Source organism: Canis lupus, chromosome 12 (genome assembly GCF_003254725.2).
Source record: "Canis lupus dingo isolate Sandy chromosome 12, ASM325472v2, whole genome shotgun sequence".
Taxonomy (NCBI): Eukaryota; Metazoa; Chordata; class Mammalia; order Carnivora; family Canidae; genus Canis; species Canis lupus.
Window position 1 is genome coordinate 8,100,357 of NC_064254.1, and position 21,941 is coordinate 8,122,297.

Sequence of the window (21,941 nt, forward strand, 5' to 3'; positions counted from 1 at the left end):
ACCTTTACTGCCTCCGGGCCAGGACCGGGGAGGAAGGCCCTGCTGCTGGCTCCCATGCTGCTCCAGGCCCCGTTTGCAGACCTGGTATGGATTAAGGGAAGAGGAGAGGTTCTGGAGGCTGCTTGTCTTGTCCCCCAAAGTCCCTTTTCCCGGAGGAATCTGGCTCCTTGAACCTGCCCTTACTTCTGATCCCTTCACCCCTCAGCCCTGGGCCAGTGCAAAAGCTGACGATCCTGGTGCCCTAGCAGGCCTGGGAGGGCAGAGAAGGGCAGATGAGCCAGGTGAGAGGGTGGAGCTTTCAGGGGATGCTCTCCTTGGGGGAATTGAGCATCCCAGGCCACCACAGAGATCTGAGCAAAGGGGCTGAGGTGACACTGCAGTCCTTGTGACACAACCCTGTGCCCACATAGAAGACTTTAAAAATGGGTTCCTGTTCATGAGATCAGCAAGACTAGAGTTACTCCCTCCATGTCACCGACAGGGGACAAAAGCTCAGAAAAGGAGAGTTCCTGGACAGGATGACCCTGTCATTCAGGAACAGAGAACGGGGTGAGAAGTTGGGTGGCTGTCTAACACCTGCTTCCAGGTGGGAAGGACCCAGAGTGAGCTGCCCACTGTCAGGTCTGGCTGGGCTGGCAGCCGCTTCCTCACAGGCAGGGGGATGGCCAAATTGACCTCTAAAGAAGGGGGCCTAGGACACTCCTTCACTGTTGCTGAAAGGACCACCCCCTGCCCCCACTCCTTACCTCCTCGGGACCCCTGTGAGGGAACTGGTCTAGGAGGAGACAGGCAAACCTTTGATACCCCAAATTAGAACCAGCCAAACCTGGGTTCAGATCTCCGGCCTGCTATTAGCTGGTGATCTTGGGTAGGACAACAACCATCCCGAACCTTGGTATCCTCGTCTGTAAGCAGGAATCACAAGCTCTGACCCAGAAAGTTATGAAAAAGATTGAGACACCGGACTCCTGAAATGGCACGTGGGGGAACTGACTCGTTTGTCCTCCGTAATCTGGAAACTTTCTTCAGGGCAGAGTAAGGTGTGGAGAGGGGCTGTTGGAAGCCTGATCCTCTGCACTCTAGTGGAGGGTGGAGGGAGTCCGGGGTGCACGGCGGTCATCATGGACTTTGTTCTGAGCTGGGCTCCCTCCCGGACACGGATCCCAGGTAGGGGCCGGGCCAGGAGCCACCAAGAAACCACATCCTGCCCTCCGATTCTTTGCTCTGAGGAAACACAGGCCCTTCCTTAGCTGCAGCCTGGCCCTAGGCAGATTCCTCTGAGTGTGTGTGTGTGTGTGTGTGTGTGTGTGTGTGTTTGAGTGTGTGTGTGAGATAGACACAGAGATAGAGCACAGAAACAGAAACACGGAAAGAGAGAGAGCAAGGGGAGGAGGCTGTGGGTTTCATGAGCCCCTCTCTGCCTATTTGTATGTGATCCTGTGTGTGGCAGTCTCCTGCCGTCCGAGTCACTGTGTGCGAAACATCTCAGCATGGAATTGTGTGTCTGACAGTGTGCATGTGTTTGCAACCCCATGTGTGATACTGTGTCGATGAGAAGGTCTCTGTGTGTGTGTGTGTGTGTGTGTGAGAGAGAGAGAGAGAGAGAGAGATTGTTGTGTAAATGGGTGTCTGCCCGTATGTGGGCAAGGGACAGCGTGCTTATGACAGTGTGTGACTGTTCTTCTGTGTGCATGTGTGTGACAGTGTGAGTTGAGGATATGCCAGTCAAGGAGTCTGTGTGTGTGTGTGTGTGCATGTGTGTGTGTTGGGGGCAGTGTCTCAGCATGTGAGTGAGCCCCAGACAGCCTGTGTCCATGGGGAGGGGGTAGAGACTCTCGCGTCTCAGTATATAAGCAGGTAGGTGCTCAGTGGTGTGTGTGTGGTAATGTGTGTGACAGCATCTGTGAGGGTTCCTGTGCATAGGACACCGGGTGTCAGTTTTGCCTGCCCTCTGCTCACATATCTGGAGCCCGTAAGGACAAAATAATGAGGTCAAAGGCCAGGAGCTTGGCAGCCCCACCCTTCCTGGGCGCAGGGGCCAGGGTGATGGTTTGGGCACTGGAGGCAGGCGAGGAGGAAGGAGGTGGGGGCCTGGGGAGAGATGGGGGCCACGTCAGTTGGGAGGTCCCAGAGCCGTCCTCGTTGCGATCTTTCTCCTGTGGAGTCCTCTCCCAGTTTTCCTGTCTCGGTGGCCCAGAGAGGCCAGGGTCTCATTCCTCTTTCCCTCAATCAAAAAAAGGTTCCCAGAAAAGGGATAAAACTTGTTCACCCTGAGAAATACAACTGTAGGAGAAATTTTTCAGGTGAGCAGCCAGTCTTTGGAGACGGAGTGCCTTCCCAGGGCTGGAAAGCCCGTCACCCACTTGGCGGGATGAGCACTGGGTGTTACACTATATGTTGGCAAATCAAACTTCAATAATAAAAAAAAAAAAAGAAAAACCCGTCACCGCCCCCCCCCCCCCCCCAGCAGCCGCTCCATCTCCATCCTTCCCTGTCTGCTCTTCCTTCCGTTGCTGCCCACTTGTACGGGGCTTGATAATTCATAAAGATGTTCACCCACTTTAGGTTGCTGGGTCTGTATGGCAACTCTTTGAGACCAGTAGTGTGCCCATTTTACAGATGAGGAAACTGAGGCCCCAAAGGATTAAAGGGCATCCAACCAATCCCACATTAGTAGCCAGAACTGGGATTTAAAAACCCAGGACTTGTGGGTCCCTGTCCAGTGCTCTCTCCAGCACACCACTCCCTCCTGACATGCTCTTTCTCACCTCCTGCTTCCTCCTGCAACTCCTGAATCTGAGAGATGCCCCTCCTTAGGATAACCTCCACCTGGGCATTGTCTCCATTTTACCCCCACAGCCCCTTCAGAGAGGTCTCACAAAGCCTGGCAAGGCCCGATTCTCGAAACTTCCAACCTGCCCTTGCCCTGACCCTTAGCCCCCACCGCTAACCTCTTCTCTGGGCCAACTCTGCTGCCCTGTGAGGGGCAGGAGCATCCACCGCTGCGTCCTTCCCGTCACCAGCACCCGCAACTCCACCCCATCAGTCTTGAAGCAGGGACTCAAGCCATAGGAGGATGAAATGGGGCTGGGGGCTGGGGGACAGGCCCCTCCTCACAGTTCTCTGCCCACAGACAGGGAATCCTGACTATCCCCACGTGGGCTTGCTGCTGGCCACTGCCACACTCGAAGCAGAATGATTGGCCCTTGGCCTAAATAAAAATATGTTCGTTTCTTCCTGGGGGTTTGTTGATCCTGGAAGTGAAGGAAGAGCAGCACCTAGTCTCCTCAGGAAGCCAGGCTGCCCTGTGCACCTGGTCCTCTCCCTTCTATAAGCGCAGAAGTCCTGAGAAGGGCTGCATTGACTGCACATTTTCCATGTGCCAGGGGGCCCTTCTAAGCACTAACTCACTTAATTCTCACAGCAATCCCGAGGTAGGGGAGAGGTAGAGACTATTCTGATTCCCACTTTGCACATGCGTGAACTGAGGCGAGAAGTTAAAACTCTTGCACAAGGTAACGAAGTTAATTTATGGGGGAGCCAGGGTCAGGCCTGGATCTGAGCCCAAAGCCAGGGCTGTTCACCCTCCACTGTGTTAGTCTGTTCACCTGAGAAATTGGGTCCTGCTTACTGGTGGTCACCAGCCTTGTCCCAGACCAGAGCCTCGTGTCTATCCCAGTCCTGGCCACTGCTCTCTCCTTGGTCCAGAAATTCAACCAGAACACCAGTATGTGGCTTTTCTCTGCAGGCAGGAGTGTCACCATCCCCACTTCCGCATCCTTGTCCCTGCTGGGCTGTCTTGCCGCAACTCCAACCCTCCACTCTTGCTAGCCCAGTTTCATCCCCAACTCACAGCCCCCAGAGTCCCCCAGGGCCGAGTTTACACTGAGCCTGGCCCCAACCACCCCCTGAGCACTTTCACCTCTGCTTTCTCTGTTTTGTCCTGCCAACCCCTTGACCCCACCGACCCCCAAGCAGCCTGGGGACTTTCTCAGGCCACGCCTCTGTCTTTCTGCTCTCTGTTCCCCACCTCCCTCATCCTCACTACTTCCCAGAGCCTGGCGCACACTGTGGCTCCCATAAACACCAGGTGAGGGAGAAGCAAGGGGTCCCGGTAGTTCGTGCTACTTGTGTGTGTGAGTTGAGGGGTGGGGATGGTGCAGTGAGAAGTTTGTGGAGACCTTGAGCTGGTGCTGGAAGAAGACAAAGGACCCCTATTGTCCGGAAGCTCTCTGTCTCAGGGGAGAAATATTCCTTGCCCTCAGGGAGCCCCAGTCTGAGGGGAGACACAGTCCTGCCCCCAGGGAGTTCTAGTCTGAAGATAGTTTTTTTTTTTTTTTAAAGATTTTATTTATTTATTTGAGGGAGAAAGAGAGCGGGGGTGGGCAGAAGGAGAGGGAGAAGCAGCGCCCTCCCTGCTGAGCAGGGAGCCTGACAAGGGGCTCGATTCCAGGACCCCAGAATCATGACCTGAGCAGAAGGCAGAGACTCCCTTGTGCCACCCAGGCGCCCTGAAGATAGTTTTCTTTCAGCAGCTCTGTTCAGAGCAGGTGACAGGACTGCCTCTGCCTTGAACCTCCCTGGCGTGTTTGTGGCCAGGTTGGCCATCACAGTGCTGTCCTTAGCCTTTAACCTCACACCTATGCACGCCCCGAGACTTCTGGTTTCCACAGGCTTCCTTTCCCCCACTCCCTGCCACAGATACACCTTCTGCCCTAGTTCCCAGCTGTGACCGTGACCTTCTTCCTTCCTGCTTTCCTTCTAGAAAGAGAGATGAAGATTTCTCCCTTGCCTTTCTGCTTTCTGTCCTTTTACCCGCAGCTGCTGCATGGGGGGGAGGGGTGTTGGGGTGTTGAGGGCGGGTATAGAAGGAAGAGGGCTGCGGTGAGGAGTGGGGTTGATCCACCAGGACTGGCTCCAGTGAAAAATTCTGTTGACCCTTCACTTGTAGCTAAAATCAAGACACTGCCTTCACTACTGTTGTATTTTATTCCTTGTTCTTATATTTGTTTGGTTTTTAAACAAATCACTTGAACTTTGCCCCCAGAAGAGCTCCTTCAGGTGGCACCACCTGGGCCTTAGCACACTAGCTCAGAGAGCAGAGTGAGAGCGGAGCATGGCTGGGGCTCAATCAAGTTTGTTCCCTTCCAGAGGCTTCCTATGTGGGCAGAGATGAGCACATGACAACCTGTGTCTTTATGGGAGGTGTCTTACAAACCATGACTCAGCTGAAACCAGGGCAGGATGACCCCAAACCAGATCCAGCATGTGCTCATGGCACCAAGTCAAGGGTGCAAGCTTCTAAAAATAAGCTATTTTAATTTCAGCACACATGTAGATTTTTGTGATTTCAAAACTTGAAATTCTGTTTTAAATTATGTATAGGCCCTAAATTTTGTACAAGGGGCTCCCTGGTCATTGTAGCATCTACAGTCTCCAAATGAGGAATATTTATAATCTTATGCCTGTTTAGGAAAAAAATGCAAAGAAAAAAGAAACACGTCCCAAGACAGAATTGAAAGTGAACAAAAATGTTCAGAAGGGACGTTTCTCACGCGGGTGGGTCTGTTTAGGTCTCTATGCTAAAAAGCCTGTTGTGTTTACCTTATCTAAAAGTGGAGGTTCATATCCCCTTACTCACAGATAATGGGAGCCACCCCATTGCAAGCTGATCTCCCTATTCTGGAACTTTTCTGACCCCATGTCCTCAGGAATTCTTCAGTTGACAGAAGCTGGACCGAATATTTGATCTCTACTGTTCTCTTAGAACGGGACAGTGGGGGATCCTTTTGGCCTCCCAGAAAACGACTGCATGTTCCAGGAGAGATGCTAATGATGTAGCGTTACCAGGCTCCGCGGCATTGAACCCCACCACACCACATGCCTCGCGTACTTCATCACCGTCATTGCTCCGGGCGACTCAGAGTCCTAGCCTTAGCCCTCTCTGCTCCTTGGGACACTGCGTGACGTCGGCTGAGTCTCTCTCCCACCCTGGGCCTACATGTCCGCTTAGAGAATGGTCGAAAGTGCAGGAACCTTGCAGGCAGGCTGACTGGACCCCGGGAAAGGAATCTGTGGCAATAGTGAAGCCTTGAGCCCACAGGAACTCTGCCTCCTAGGTGAGGCCAGAGGAGACCATGAATGAGACACACACCCTTCCCCTTTCACCCACTCACTGCCCAAAACGCATCATTTCAGTAGACATTTGTTGGCCACTGATTACGCATCAAGCTACGCACCTGTCTACGGGAGGCATAAAGATGTCAAAACATCCCCCTGGAGCCCCTGTGTGGTAGCGACACAATAACTTGCTGAAGCAAGTGAAGCAATAACTTGCTCTGCGCCTCTCTCAGAGATAGCCAATGCCTGGTGGAGTTTGGGGCTCTAAGGTCCCCTGGAGATGAAGAAACCAAGCCTGTGGCAGCAGGAGGTAAAAGAGAGGTTGGCTGGACCCAGGAGCATTCCATTTCTCCCTATCCCCCCCACAGGGTGCCACTGTGTCCCTCTCCGAGACAGTGCAGAAATGGCGAGAATACCGACACCAGTGCCAGCGCTTCCTGACTGAGACTCCACCTCCAGCCACAGGTGAGTCCAGGTGGGGCCCTCACCCAACCAATTCCCTGGAGACTTTGAAGCCCCACCTCCACCCCAACCGCATCCCCACCCCAAGCCATGCTTGGGCATCCCTTGCCTCTCCAGGATGCCTCTAGCTTGGGGTGCCATGTTATTCCCTCCCACTTCCAGCTTGAGCCTCTTAGGAGCAGTGACCTGGCCTTGCCATCCTCTGCCTTCCTTCGCACTTCCTGGCCTGTGCCGGGGCTGGAGGCCCAAGCAGCATATTTATAGAATAAATGTTTCAGAGGAGTTTACAGGCTGGTGTAAAGAGCAGAGACTGGAGGCAGGTAGGCCTAGGTTCCAATCCAGACCCCGCAGTCACAGCACAGTGGCCACAGGGAGGTTATCTTCTCATGAGCTACCATTTCCCCCTCGTCTGCAATGGATCCTTGAAGGATAGGCCTGTAGGGATTGTTTATTGAGCTCAGGTATCCATGTAACACACATCGTTTGTCCCCAAAAGGCCCTGTGGGCTCAGGATTGACCCCATTTTACGGATGAGAAAATAGACATTAAATAACTTGCTCAAAGCTCCACTGCTGCTAAGTGCCTGGGTCCCCTTGCCCCGTACCTGCTGGCTGGGGGAAGTGCGTGGCAGATGGTAAGGGCTCAGCAGAGCTTAGCAGGGCATGGGGGGTCTCCCCTACCAGCCTCTGTGGTGGGAGCGGAGGGGAGATGCCAGTACCAGTCCAGGCGGGGACTCAGAGACTCTTCCTCCTGCACCCAGGCCTGTTTTGCAATCGGACCTTCGATGAGTATGCCTGCTGGCCGGACGGGCTGCCGGGCTCCTTTGTGAATGTCAGCTGCCCCTGGTACCTGCCCTGGGCCAGCAGTGGTAAGTCCTCGCCATTTCCCCCTGTGTCCAGAGGCTGGGGGTGGGGGCGGAGTCAGAGCAGGGTGCACTCTGCTGCCTTTCTGCCCAGACCCAGCCCTCCCCTTCCCCCACCCAGAAGGTCTTTAGGCCTCCTAATGGGTGCCTGACTTTCCCTGGGAGGGGGAGTGAAGAGTATCAGGTATAACATAGGCTAGGGCCTGTGCTGGCAGGCGAGGAGAGTGCTGGAGTGTGGGTTTTTTTTTTTTTCTTAAGATTATTTATTTATTTATTCATGAGAGAGAGAGATACAGAGAGAGAGGCAGAGACACAGGCAGAGGGAGAAGCAGGCTCCATGCAGGGAGCCCGACGTGGGACTCGATCCCGGGTCTCCAGGATCACTCCCTGGGCTGAAGGCGGTGCTAAATAGCTGAGCTACCCGGGCTGCCCTGGAGTGTGGGGTTTGACTTAAGCCCCTTCCGTCCAGGAAAGGGGCCAGGTAGGAACAGATCCGAGGGTTGGGGTATTACCTAGAAGCACCATTGCTCTGGGCGTGTGTATATGTGCGTGTGTGTTTATGTGTAGGTGCCCCCTACCTCGTACGGCTACCTGCCACCTCCTGACTAGGGAGGTTCACTGGTCAGATGAACGCAGATGGCATGAGTGATCAGGGCATTGATAGGGTTGTCTGTCCCCAGTGGGTTCCCTCCCTAGCTCACTCCTGCCTGTAGGGGACACTCTGCCCTGGAAAAGATGTGTCTGGGCAGGTCTGAGAGTCTTTGGAAGGCAGGGACTTACAGAGGCTGCAGGGCAGAGTAGCTCTGACTGGAGGAGTAGCTCATGCACCCCCACTGCTACCCATCTGTCCCAGGCACCAGAGAGTTTAACAGGAGACAAGCACCCTTGCCTCAAGGAGCTCACAGTTTCAGTAAGAGGAGAAAAGACACTTTCATTAATAATAATAGCAGCTAGTGTTTACTGCCTATCTATGTCCCAAGTCTTGCCCTAAAAGCAGAGTATTTGTTTACTCTTTACAACTATCCCCTCGTTATGCTTGTACAGATGAGGAAATTGAGGTCCCAGAAAGCTTAAGCCACTTGCTCCAGATGATGTGGTAAATGGCAGAGCCAGGATTTGAACCCAGACTGCACTCAACCACTGTGCCTTGAAGGGGCCTTCAAGCAGAACCTGGCCCCAAAGCAAGCCTGAGAATGAGGTATGGGAAGGCAGCAGTCTTCCTGGAGGAGGCGGCCCCTTAGTGGAACATCAGGGCACCTGGCAAGGCCTGGCATTGACTTCACCTTAGAACGAAGGACTAAAGTCAGATGAAGCCCAGGCAGGGGTGCTAAGGAGGCTCCCAGTACACCTCCCTCACCCCAGGGTGTGCCAGGAGAGCCTGGGCTTGGAGAGAGGCACACACCTGGTAAGAACAGCATGGATCCGTGGCCCCTCACACAGCACTTCTGGGACCTGTTGTTAGCACTTTACACACCTACACTCACCCCTCACAAGAACGCCATGAGTAAGTACTCTGATCATGCTCTCATTTCACAGAGGAGGAAACTGAGTCACGGAGATGCTAAGTGCCTTTTCCAAGCTCACAAGCTTGCGAGTAGCAGACCCAGGAATCAGTTCCGGAGTCTGGTTTAGAGTGTGTTTAACTGCTCCATGAGGCTCCCTTGAGTGTGCAGGTACACACCTGTGTGTGCATGTGGGTATGTTCCTGTGGGGGGGCTCTGGGCATGCAGACAGGTGAGTGGCCTGGGCCTCTGCAGGCTGGGAGCATTCCAAGGGAGGGCAGCAAGCTGCCTGCCCTCTCCCTACCAATGAAAAAGTTGAATCCTACAATCTGATGGCTCTGCTTGCCAATGCTCTGAGCAGCTTTGTGAACTTCAGCAGATTCCCAGACCCCTTTGTGCCTCAGCTTGTTCATCTAGGATATGGGATAAAGCCAGGTGACGAGGGTATTGGGAGGATTGCAGGTCCTTGAGAAATGGTTGCTGTTCATCTTTTTCACCCACCCTATTTATCGGGCTCACTGCCCCAAATCCACAGACTTCCCTTGCCTCCCGGAGGTTTGGGACCGGCTGCTTGGCCAGCCTGGGTCGGGCCTCTAGACCCCAGGGAGCCAGGCCCAGGACAGGGCCCATCACTCAGCACTTAGCTGCCCCCAGCTCTGCCTGCCACTTGCAGCTCCATCCATCACGTTTAATTTTATTTGAGCAGGAAATAGGTCCTGGTGGTGCCCGTTTATGAGCGAACACAGTTTTATTGCTTTCTCCATGAAGATATTGGCTGCCGCACAGGCCCCCTGCCAGCCTCCACCCCCTCCCCTGACGCACCAAGCTAATTCACTCCCTTTTCTGACACTCCCAATCACGGAGCCTGCCTTTCTCTCTCCTGTCCTGAGTTACGGACCTGCAGAGACACCCACCGTGGGCTCCCACAGCATAATTGCTGTTTCTGGCTTGTCCTGGTAGTCACTTCAGCAGAGGGGGGCACCAGGGGCCTCCCTAACACCCACTAGGGCATGTGGAGGCAGGAAGAGGACAGTAACTGGAGCTTTTTTGGGCTGGTCAAGGGAAGAGCCTATGGAGAATCTTTACAGTGTGAGTTAAGGGTGGAGTGAAGGACCAGGGTGCCGTAGGCAGGGTCCTGCAGAAACACACTCAGCTGGGAATTGGAAGAGACTTTACTGGAGGGGCCACTTACAGAGGTGGGGCAGGGCTAAGGGGCCACTGAGGTGTGTAAAGCACCAAGTACTCTTAAGGGGGGAGCTTTAGCATCCTAGACTGGAGTGGAGCAGACACGGGGCTACGGGGCTCCCCTGACACCTGGAGGTCATGGTGATGGAGAGGCCAGCCAGTAGGGCTGTGGCCACAGAGGGGCCCTCCTACCTTTTGCTTGTGTCTCAGGAGTGTGTGAGCGTGCGTTGGGGAGAAGGGGTGACCCCTCACCACAGGGCTGAAGAGGTTGGCTCAGAGGCCCAGGAAGCCCCAAAGGAAGGTCAGAGCCACCTCTTTTGCCTGGGGTGTGATATCAGGAAGGCTTCCAGAGAGAGGTGACATCAGCGCCAGGCCTGAGAGAACAGAGAGATGGAGAAGAGGGAAGGAGGGCCCTCGAGGAGGGGAGGACAGCCAGGCAACTCCTTGGAGTTGGGGCCAGGCCTCAGGCCTCAGAGCCACACAACATCCCAGGGATGGGACGCCAGCCAAACCCTTGACTTCCGAGCCCTCTAATTCAGAATTCGGGACTCCAGAGGGCAGAAGCAGATGAGTCAAGGAAGGAACGTGTTCAAGGTGATGCCTGGCATCAATGAGACTTTGTACCAGAAGGCTTGAGTGGCTGCCGAGAGCCTATTGCTGCCCAAGGGCCATCCAGCAGCCTCATTTACCCACAAACAGCTGATCTGCTCCTTACAAATCATTCCGGTCTCATTAGCTGCACCCCCTCCTGATCTGTACCTGCTTGTTGGTTTAGTTCTCATTATAGGAGAGTCGTAAAATGCTTTTAAAATGGCCTATAACTCACAATTCTCAGAAACTCTGACAGGTGCTTCCCTCGAGTCTCATCAAGCCCACGAGCTTTCACAGCGGGCCGGTGTTGCCCCAAGGAGACCGGGTCCAGAGCTTGGCCCTGGAGCAGTTGTGGCTGATGGGGTGCTGTCCTGCTCCAGCCCTCGCCTCCACGAGGGAGCACCTTCTGGAGAAATTGGGGTGGGGGGCAGCAGCAGGGCTTTCGATGTAACCGTGTCTTGAAGGCCTCCTGTGCTCCAGGCATTTCCCGTGCTTTATCTCCTCATCCTCACACCACAGACCTGGGATGCCATCACGGTTCCCATCTTACAGATGAGGAAACGGAGCCAGGGAGGTCCGCCCGAGGTCCCATAGCTGGCTGGGGGCAGAACCAGGATTTGAACGGGGGCCTCCGTAGTTCAGAACCTGAGTCCTTCTCCTGGGCCGTGATGGACGCGCTGCCCCTGCCCCCCGGCACCCCATCCTGCCCCAAGCTGGTGCCTTCGGTCCCAGCCCTGCCTTTGACCCTCATTCCACCACACTGCGGGGAGCCTGGGACTACCCTCTCCGAATCTTAGCTTCCCGGGCCGTCAGCTGGGCCCAGGAGTCCCGGCCGCCGCTGTTGCCAGGGTGCAGAAGCTAATGGATTCATGAGCAGCTCTCCACGGCCCTGAGAGCCTGCATCCACGTGGAAGGGCGGCTGTTAGCTTGATTACAGACGCCGCTGCAGTTTCCGGGAGGGGAAGTGTTTAATTGGGGGTTTTATTTCCAGCACCAGGGTCCGGCTTAATGAAATATCCCTGGGCCTCCTGGCATGCGGCCGGCTGCCTCCTGGTGTTGACAAGACCAGAGCCAAGCCCCTGGCTGTGATTTACCAGCGGCTCCTGGGCCAGATAAAGCTGAGCTGATAAGCAGGGCTGGGCCCGGACCCACCCCACCTCCAGCCGAGATGGGCATCTGGGGACCACGGGCCTGGCCAAGAATGAGCCCTGGCTTTTAATACTGGCCGCTAATGAAGGATAATTGACAGACACACCCTCATGGGCTCCCTGAGCTTCTCGGGGACACAGTGATCCCTTGACCCTGTGCCAGTAACAACACGTCTGTGCATGTATCCCCTCCCCATCTTCCCAGCTGGCCCCAGACAGAGGGCCCAGGAATGGGGCAGGCTGCCGGGATCCGCACTGGCCACAGGATCTGCTGGGAGGACGTGGGGAATATCAGCAAACCCAAGCCCAGAAGAAGGGCACAGGTGAAATGCACGTGGCCACTGCTGAGGGTTAGCAGTGAGCTTGGCTGCTAACTTGCGACCTCTGAAGGCAAAGAGCTGGGGGTCTAAATCTGGACTCTGCTACTTCCCCACTGGATGGTCTTGGGCAAGTCGCCTGGCCATTCCGAGGCTCAGTTTCTTCACCCATAAAGTGGGGTTAACTGCACCTACCTTGTAATGTGGTTGTGATGTCCAAAGGTGCCAGGCACGCACAGGTGTGTAGTATGTACTGTGAGTGTGTAGCTTGCAGGGAAGGCGTAGAAGATGTGTGTAGGGGAAGAATAGCAACTGTGGGTGCTCCTGTGCTAGGTGGTATTATTAGGGTATCCCTGGGGTCACACTGCTGTGGGCTGAGGCCTGGGTGAGTGGGCAGTTGGGTGGTTTGTGCCGCATTGCCATGTCCTCTCCCTTCTCCTGGTCCCTCCGCCTCCTTCTTCCTCCCCCCTTGCTGTCATCATAGGGGGCTGCCAGTGAGGGCTCTGGCCTGAGTCTCCCTCCCTCTGGGGTCAGCCCAAATCCCCGTCACTGCCACTTACGACCAGCTTGGTCTCATTTAACATGACTCAACCCCTGCAGCAGATGAGAGAGGCACTGGGGTCCTGAAGGAGCCCTTCCAGTTGCTCAATCAGACCACATGCCTCCCCTTCTCTGCCTTTGTCTTGGCCTGATTTTGTTCATAAACTCATTTGAGGGGCATTGGGACTTGGCTCTTCTCACAGCTAGAAGTCCCACCATTAGATTTTCAGGTTTGTGTTTCTCTTCCAGGTAAAGTCTCTTAGAATACAGGTTCTTCTAGAAGCAGTGATGCTGCAAGGAGATTTACCCTACAGTATTACCAGATACTTCTGTCTCCTGATGGGGGCCTTGGTTCAGGGCTTGTTTATGAAAGAGAAGGGGGAGAAAGGAGAAGAGTGAATAGGAGGCTGCACCGAGTGATGGGGGGCCCGGGGGTAAGGGAGGATGAGGGTCTGACACACACACCAACAGTGGGCAGATTGGGTGTTTGGGAACTGTCAGACCCCTGGGCTAGATGGCTGTGTCCCTGCTGGGTGGGCCCTTCCGGGGCAGGCCTTGGGGGTTGGAGTGCTCCCTTCATGCTCCGCTCATGCTCCCATCATGCTCCCATCATGCTCCCATCATGCACACATGTCGATGAGCCTCTCCCCATACACTGGACTTACTGCAACCTCTCCACCTGGAAACTTCTGGCCAGGGCCTGTGATGCTTCTCCATGCTCCCTCTCTCCCTCCCACTGCACCTTCGTCCCATAGCTGGTCCTTAAAATCTTTTAGTCCTTTAGAATTTCTGAATCTTTTCAATTTTGTCCTGGCTCCAGTTTTCCTCCTTGGTCTCCCTGTTCTAACTAACCCTAACCCTGTTCTTGACCCTGGTTTCCTGGCCCTGGGGTCAGACTTACACTCTCCTCCAGAGAGGTAATGAGGCGTTTCCTCCCAGGCACAAGTAAGCCCCTCCGTCCCTCTCATGAGCTCACAGTGAACCAGGGACCCCAAGCCACCCACCTCCCTGGATAGGGGACAGTGGGGCATGGTGGCCTTAACGTGAAGGGGCACGGGAAACATCCTACCCTCGGTGCTGTTGGGCCTATGTTTGATCTCTCTTAGTTTGCTTTTTTTTTTTTTTTAAGATTTTATTTATTTATTCATGAAAGAGAGAGAGAGAGCGAGGCAGAAACACAAGGAGAGAGAAAAGCAGGGAGCCCGATACAGGACTCGACCCTGGGACGGCGGGATCATGCCTGGACCGAAGGCAGGCATCCAACTGCTGAGCCACCCAGGCGTCCCTCTTAGTTTGCATTTATGCTATTACTTTCTGAGGACCGTTTCTCCTGTGAGTCCGCATTACCTGAAGCTGGGCACTGTGCTTCTGCCTTCAGACTGGGTGCTTCCTGAGGAACGGGCTGGACCTCTCCCTCCTCTCAGACTGGAAGGTCTCCAAGAGCAGTCTCTATCCCCTAACATCTGAGTGGGGCTATTTGAAGGGAGGACTGGATCTTCCCCCTTTGGAAGGAGGGTCTCCAAGGACTGTGCCTCTATCATCGACATTGTATTCTCTTTAATCAGGCCATCCTTGAGGATAAGATAGTGTCATTTCTATCAGATTAGGACTTCCTAAAGGCAGGACTATGTCTCCTCCCTCAGACTGGGGCTCCCTGAGGACAGGGCTGTGTCTCTTCCTTCCTCTCAGGAGCTGTGGGCGCATCTGTCCAGGGGTCTCTTCTGTCTGTCGAGTGTCGGAGGGAGGTAGAGGCTGAGTCCTGAAAATCAGAAGTCGCAACGTGTGTCTGTGGAGCTGTCAGGTGGTCAGCGCCAGACCTGTCAGTACTGTGACTTGAGGTTGGAGGCAGGACATGGAAATGGGTTAGAGTTGTCTCATCTCAAAAATGTAGTTTCATCAAACTGCATCCCAGGGTGGCCAAGAGGAAAGGCTGAAGGGGGAGCTGGGGCAGGCCCTTAGTGACTGCCTGTCCTGTCCTGGGCCAAATGGGCAAATGGCAACGGAGGAGGGCCTGCGTATGTATGTGCACATGTGCATGTGTGTGTGTAAGAGGTGTTGCTGACTCCAGAAGGTCAATTCTGGGGGCGCTGGGGTGACCCTCAGGATGGGGAGGAACGAGGGGCAGGAGGCACTGAGCCAAGGCTCAGCTCCTGTGTCTTTCCGCCCCAGTGCTGCAGGGCCATGTGTACCGATTCTGCACGGCTGAGGGCCTGTGGCTGCGCCAGCACAACTCCAGCTTGCCCTGGAGGAACCTGTCCGAGTGCGAGGAGTCCAAGCGAGGGGAGAGAGTGAGTTGAAGATGGGGGCTCTGCATCAGCGAGGGGTGGCAAGGTCCCAGCCTCACTGGAGCAGGGACCCTGGGCACCCGGTGGGCCAGTCTGCAGCCATCTGTGGGCTTTGCACACCATGCCTGCGGGGCAGAGATGACCTGTGTTCACCCCACTGGTCTCGGGATAAGGCCCTAGAAGTCCAAGGTTCATGGCCACAGGTCATTTTCTTTCTTAGTTCTGGGGTTCCCAGTGCATCCTGTTTTGGGGCCCTGCTTCTGTCCCTGGCCTGTGGGAAAGAAGGACGTGGGAGAGGAGGGTGTGGCCTGCCTCATGGGCACTGTGTCCCCCATGTGCACACAGAGCTCCCCAGAGGAGCAGCTCCTGTCCTTTTCCATCATCTACACGGTGGGCTATACACTCTCCTTCTCTGCTCTGGTCATCGCCTCGGCCATCCTCCTGAGCTTCAGGTAAGAAGCATGGGGGCCCGGAGGGGCCATGTCATCCCAACCCTCTGCTCTGTCCCGCGTAGATGAGGGAGCACCAAACTGAAGTCACAGAGCAGCAGCTTCTTCTTGAGACATCTCTAGAGAACCTGTCCCCTCCCTGCATATGAGGCTGAAAACACAGGAGAGGACACTGTGTACTTGGTCTGAGCTCTGTAAAAGCAGGCATAGAATACTGCAGAAAAGAAAAAGCAAACACCACACGAGGAATGCACGAGGCACGCTTCCCCAAACCATGATAGCGGGTGGTAGGATTCGGAGAAATCCTCTCCAGGGAGCATGCAAAGCTTAAATCATCAGGAATTCAGTACAATTTTGGATAAGATCTCAAGGGTTTAGAGACTCTTCTCTTTGGAGCTTATGAGCCCCTTGGAAAAGGTCTTCCTTAAATCTAACCTTCCAGAGAACCACGTTCTTCTCACTCCTTCCACACTTGGTGGGGGTGGGCTGGGTAGGGCGGGCTGGGTTCAAGGTCAGGAGGGATTCTGAGTGCAGGGACCTCAGGCTACCAGCCAGCAGAAGTAGGACAGGCCTCCTTCCTCCTGCTGCCCCCATGCCACCTGGCACAGGGAGTGCTGGGCGCACAGTCAGTGCTCGATACACGCACTCGCTCAGTGAATATTCTCCCCCTGTGTTATGAAGTAGTTCAGAGATCTGAAAACAGAGCGGCTGATCCTGATCACTGGTGCACTCAATACCCAGCCTAAGAGCTAATGCCTACCACACAGTCAGCGCAGTCACGCGGCCCTGGGGGGACTCCCAACCAGAGGGAACCCCCAAAGAGGCTACTTATAATCCCCATACGTCTCTGTACTTTTGCCACTGTAATACCTATAAAAATATGTAGCGGCGAGTTTTGCATATTTTTTTAAAGACTTTATTTATGAGAGAGAGAGAGAGAGAGGAGAAGACACAAGCAGAGGGAGAAGCAGGCTCCCTGCAGGGAACCTGATGCGGGACTTGATCCCTTGACTCTAGGATCACGCCCAGGGCCGAAGGCAGGCGCTAAACCGCTGAGCCACCCAGGGATCCCCATATTTTTAATGGCATGTTGTACATATTCTTTCGCAGTGATATCTTTGGCCTGGTATGTTCTTGTGAGATTCATTCATGTTGATACAGGTAGTTCTGTTTCATTTATTTTCACTGTCACTCCAGACTCTGATGTATATAACATGTTACAATTTATTTGTTGTCACTTTAATGGGTATTGGAGTTTTTCCTTTTTTTTTTTTTTCCTTCTCTGATTTACAAAGCTTGCTACAAGGAACATTCTTACTTATGACCCCCCTGTGCATTTCTCCAGGGGCACATACCTCTGAGTAGAATTGCCTGGTCTGAATACCACGTGCTTTTGTTAATTTATTAGGTGAATTTGCTCTCCAAAGTGGTCATACCAGTTTGCCCCCTTGCCAGTAATAAATGAGGGCTCCCTTTGCTTAACATCCTCACCAATATTTAGTATTTTCACCTCATCGTTGCTAATCTGAAGCATGTGAAATATCTTGTGATTTTAATTTGCATATCCTGGATTCTTAGGGAGATCAAGCATTTATCTATATTTCATTTTGTGAATCACTTATTCATATCCTTTGCTTACTTTTTTATTGGCTTGTTTGGCTGCTTCTTTATTATTTTGGCTTTTTTTTTTTTTTTTTTTGGCTTTCATTATATATTCTCAATCCTAATCCAGGGTATACCCTCCCTTAATCTGCAGTTTATTTTTTCACTCTCTTTTTTTAAAAAAAAGATTTTATTTATTTATTCATGAGAGACACAGAGAGAGAGGCAGAGACACAGGCAGAGGGAGAAGCAGGTTCCATGCAGGGAGCCCGATGCAGGACTCGATCCCAGGACCCCGGGATCACAACCTGAGCCTAAGGCAGACGTTCAACCACTGAGCCACCCAGGCGCCCCTATTTTTTCGCTTTCTTGATGGTGACCTTTATGCATTGAAGTCCCCATTTCTACTGATAAAATTTATCAATAAATGTTATTAATTGATAAAGATTAATTTTGCCAATTAGTAAAAAAATATCAATTTTTTCCAAAGACCAAATTCCTTTATGGTCTTGTTTGAGAAGTCTTTCCTCACCCTGGGGTCATAAGTTTTGGACCTCCCTTTTGTTTCTTTAATCCATTACTTACTTACTTACTTAATTTTTGTCTATGGTGAAATTAAGAGATTTAATTTATTTGATATATATATATATATATATATATACAGTTAATTGGTTCAGTACCACTTGTGATAGCTCATCCTCTCCCCTTTGGGTTTACAGTGCTTACTGTGCCATGCAGCAAGAGTTATCTTTGCCTGGGTTGGTTTTTGTCATCTGTATTCTTGCCCTTTTTCCTATTTATCTATCTGATTGTCAATACCACAGGGCTTTAAATACTATAAATTCGTTGAAAACTTCAGTTCGCTTATAGTGAAGACTTCTACTCTATGGCTCTTTAGGAGTGTCTGGACAATTTATTCTTGGTTCTTGGTTCTTTATATGTTTTGAGAGTTCCAGGAAAACAAAAAATCAATCCTGTTGGAATTTTTGGCATGGTCTTACTGAATTTATCAATTACTCTGGCGAGAACTGACACCTTCAAAGTAGTCTTTCTATCCATGAATGTGTGATTTTAAGTCTTTTCTAACAATTTTCAGCAAGTTTTATTATATTCTCTGTAGAGCTCTTGCCCGTCTTCTGTTAGTTTTTTTTTCTATGTAGCCAACTAAAAAACTATAAGTGAATTTTTAAAATTCACTTTTAATGGTTTGTTGCTGATATACATAAACGCACATCAGCAAACTTGCTGGATGAACTCTCCAATCAGTTCTGATAATTTGGGTGTAGATTATCTTGGATTCTCTGCGAAGATACCCTACCATCTACAAATAATGACAAGTTTGTTCCTTTATTTCCAATTCTTACACATTTTTTTTCCCTTGCTCTCTTACAGTGGACAGGATCTGTACTACGATGTTGAATGGATGTGATGATAGCTTTGTAAGGCGAGGCAATCCTTATTTTCTTGGGTTTGGAGGAAATGCTTATAAAATTTCTCAGTGGAGAATGATGTTTGCTCCAGTTTGGGTAGATAGCACTTATCAGGTTAAGAAATGCCCTTGCATTTGCAGGTTGGCTGTGCGTTTTTACCTGAAAGGATATTGAAATTGTGTCTTATATTTTCTGAATTCCTACCATGTGCTCAGCCCTCATCTGCCCCTGTAAGGCAACCTTGAGGCATGTGAGAGATAGGTCCTTTCCTCAAGTAGTGAAGCAAAGTCTCCATTGGGAAAAGTCCTCACACATAAACCACTTGGCTTACACGTGACTCTAGAAAAGCCGATGCTGTAGAGAGGAGGGTAGTGTGGATGGCAGGTGGTAATGACCACACACCTGAAGCCTTCATGGAGATGCAGGACTTACACTGGACCCAAAGGATTTTCAGGTTCACGAGGAAGAAGGGCATGTTCAGAGGAAGAAAAGACAGGAGCACCATCCCAGACGCAGAAGCATGCCTGAGGTGTTACGTTAGCTTGAGAACTGAGGCTTGTGAGGCAGGCCTTTTGGCCATCTTGCCAGGAAGGAGCCGTGCTTTCTCCCACAGACACCTGCACTGCACCCGGAACTACATCCACCTGAACCTGTTTGCGTCCTTCATCCTCCGAGCGCTGTCCGTCTTCATCAGGGACGCGGTCCTCAAGTGGATGTACAGCACGGCCCCCCAGCAGCACCAGTGGGATGGGCTCCTCTCCTACCAGGTGTGTGGTGTGTCCAGGAAGGACCTGGGGAGGGATGCCCAAGTGAAGGCCAGCTCCCCCCCAGCCTCACCTGGGTCTGACACAACGGAAGGCAAGAGCTGCCTACGCCTGGTCCATAGGGTCCCCCAGTCTAAGGAGGTGGACGCTCTCCCTGCCCCTAACGAGTTCCGTCTGACACAGGGAGTGCGCTTTGGAAACGGACCCAGGCCTGACTCCCTGCTCTGCGAGCTGCAGAGTTTGGGGCAAGTCACCTAACTTCTCCCAACCTCGGTTTTCTCCCCTGTCTGGGGCTAATATTAGTTTCCTCCACCCCCGACAGTGATGCAGTGAGCTGAAGCACTGGCCCTGGTTAGCCTTAGCCCTCTCAGCCTGCATTCAGGGGGGTAGCGGCATGGCCGGGGCGGGTGGGGACGGGTGGGGGAGTCAAGAGAGGCAGGAGGCAGAGCTGTTGCCCCCTGGGGACCCTTCCTCTGCCCTCAGGATTCTCTGGGCTGCCGCCTGGTGTTCCTGCTCATGCAGTACTGCGTGGCAGCCAATTACTACTGGCTCCTGGTGGAGGGCATGTACCTGTACACGCTGCTGGCCTTCTCTGTCTTCTGTGAGCAGCGCATGTTCCAGCTCTATCTGAGCGTAGGCTGGGGTAAGGCCCACTGTCATTCGTCTTACGTGCCCCCCATCCCATCCTATGGCACGGGAGGTGGGAGACCCTGACCTCTCCTGGAACCACCACCTGCAGCCTGCACCCCCTCCCCGGGAAGCCAGCTTGGTGCTCAGAACAGGCTGCTGGGCTAAGGGGGCAGGGCCCACTGGGTAATTCTTCCCCCCTCCTCCCCCACACCCTGGCCCAGGACTCACTGCAGGGGGCGCTGCAGGTTACACTCCCCTCTCTGCATAACCCTACCCACTTTATGGAAGCAGAGGCCTCCATCCTACCTGGCCAGATGCACCGCACACCCCAGTGGCGGCCATGGCACTGCTCCTCCAGTACCTCTACTCCTAAGACCCTTGGGGATGGAGCCTCATGACCAATCCTTGGTCCCCAGGCCCTGAGGGAAATGGAGAGGTCTGGGCCTCAGGGTAAGGGTTGGGGTGAGTGCTGAGGGGCTGTGGCTCTGTCCTCGGATCACTGATGAAGAGGAGGACCCAGAGGAGGCTGGTAGGGCGGGGCTGGCCAGCCAGAGGCCCACTGAGGAAAGGGTGGACCGCGGATGTGCCTGGAGCCCAGCTGGAAATGTTCTAGCCAAAAAAGTTTGCGGAGAACCATTGTATCTTTTTTTTTGCTGGAACATTTCTGGTTGTGCTTCTGCCTCTCGCCGTGTGGGATTCTGATGAGGACAGGGGCTGAGACACCCACCAGCAGCAGCCCCCCAGCCCCCACCCCACGACAGGGAAAACAGATGCAACAGTGCTTAATCTGGGGGGGCCCACGGGGGCCCCCATGGGGCGGGGCCAGAGACCAGGCTCTGCCTTCTGGCCCTTTCTCATCTGTCAGGGCCCCTGCCCCCGCCACAGGCCCCTGCGCTCCACCACGAGCTTGCCAGTCATCTATTCACTACTGTCATCCATTCCCTCCCCTGCCTCAGGTTGCTCTGACCACTGCCACCCCGACCTCCTCGGGGGACGTACCACCTCAGTCAAAGCAAAATGACATCCCCCTCCCAAACTGGCTCCTGCCCTGGAGCCTTTGCAAGGCTGTCCTCAGCAGCCTCAGGAAGCCTCCACAGGTTGTCTGGCCCTCTGGCTCTGTGCTCTCTCTGGCCCTCTCAGCCTCCCTACCCCTGTCCTCCCCCTGCATTCCTTAAGGCTGGTGTCCCTCAGCCACTTGGCTCCATGTGGCCCCATTGTAGAAGGGTGCTTCTAAAGGGGGCGATTGGTATCTGGAAGGCACTGAGGCCCAGAGAGGGCAGGGCCTTACAGACAGAGCAGGCACCAGGCCCTGGGCCCCTGCCACCTGTCGTGGAAGGTTCTTGTCCCCCGCTGCTTCTTTATTCCCCAGAAGACCCTGTCGAGCAAGCTCAGGCCTCTGCACAGTTGTTGGGCAGGTGGGCCTGGCCTCAGTGTACAGCTCCCCGCTCCCACCCTGTCTCTTCCCCCCACCCAGGGCCCCCCCCCTTCCAGCCCTGCCTTCCTCCCCCCCAGGCTAGGGCAATCACCCTAGGCAGTGGGCAGCTGGAGAGCCCTGCAGCTAACTGGGGCGGGGCGAGGGGGTGGTTAGGTCACTGAGGGCAGCTCTGGGAAGGCTCTCCTTAGGGTGAGAGACTGCGTCTGTCCCTTCTGGGAAATAGCATCAGCGCTGTTAGTGCCTGTCTCCATGGCGACCCAAGGGCAAGAACAATCGGAGGGACAGTGTGATGTGTGCAGAGGAGTGGGGGTGGTTGGAGGGTTGGTGGAGACACATGGCATCCTGGAGGTTTCTGAGTGGGGAATGGCGCCCATCCTTTCCCACCACCTCATGGGCTCAGGGCCTGAGGGGGACCTCCCTCCAGATGAGAGCACCCTTATCTTGAGGAATTGGGATGGGGAGGTACAGAGACAAAAGGGCAAAGACAGGACAGAGATTCACCAAGAACTCTGTTGCAGGCCAGGAAACCGAGCCCACGTTGCGGTGCTTGGAAGCAACCTTTAGCTTCGCAAGCAAACAGAAGAATCAAAATTAAAACCCTGACACAGTTGGGGACTCC

The 21,941-nt window shown here is 53.6% G+C and overlaps 1 protein-coding gene across 4 annotated transcripts in view; it reads left to right on the forward strand.

Annotated features, from left to right (window-relative positions):
- GLP1R (glucagon like peptide 1 receptor) overlaps positions 1-21,941 on the forward strand; it is a 46,505-nt gene that overhangs the window by 9,718 nt on the left and 14,846 nt on the right. For 3 of the 4 annotated variants that reach the window (XR_004804300.2, XM_025418654.3, XM_035698022.2), the window contains exons 2-7: positions 6,489-6,585; positions 7,343-7,450; positions 14,897-15,015; positions 15,358-15,464; positions 19,107-19,260; positions 19,741-19,900. Coding sequence is in view for 3 of the 4 variants with exons in the window: in XM_025418654.3 (XP_025274439.3) it covers positions 6,489-6,585; positions 7,343-7,450; positions 14,897-15,015; positions 15,358-15,464; positions 19,107-19,260; positions 19,741-19,900 (745 nt within the window). In the remaining variant the exon portion in view is untranslated. Of the gene's footprint in view, positions 1-6,488; positions 6,586-7,342; positions 7,451-14,416; positions 14,590-14,896; positions 15,016-15,357; positions 15,465-19,106; positions 19,261-19,740; positions 19,901-21,941 lie in introns of all 4 variants that reach the window. The other variant, XM_025418652.3, reaches the window with a different exon arrangement.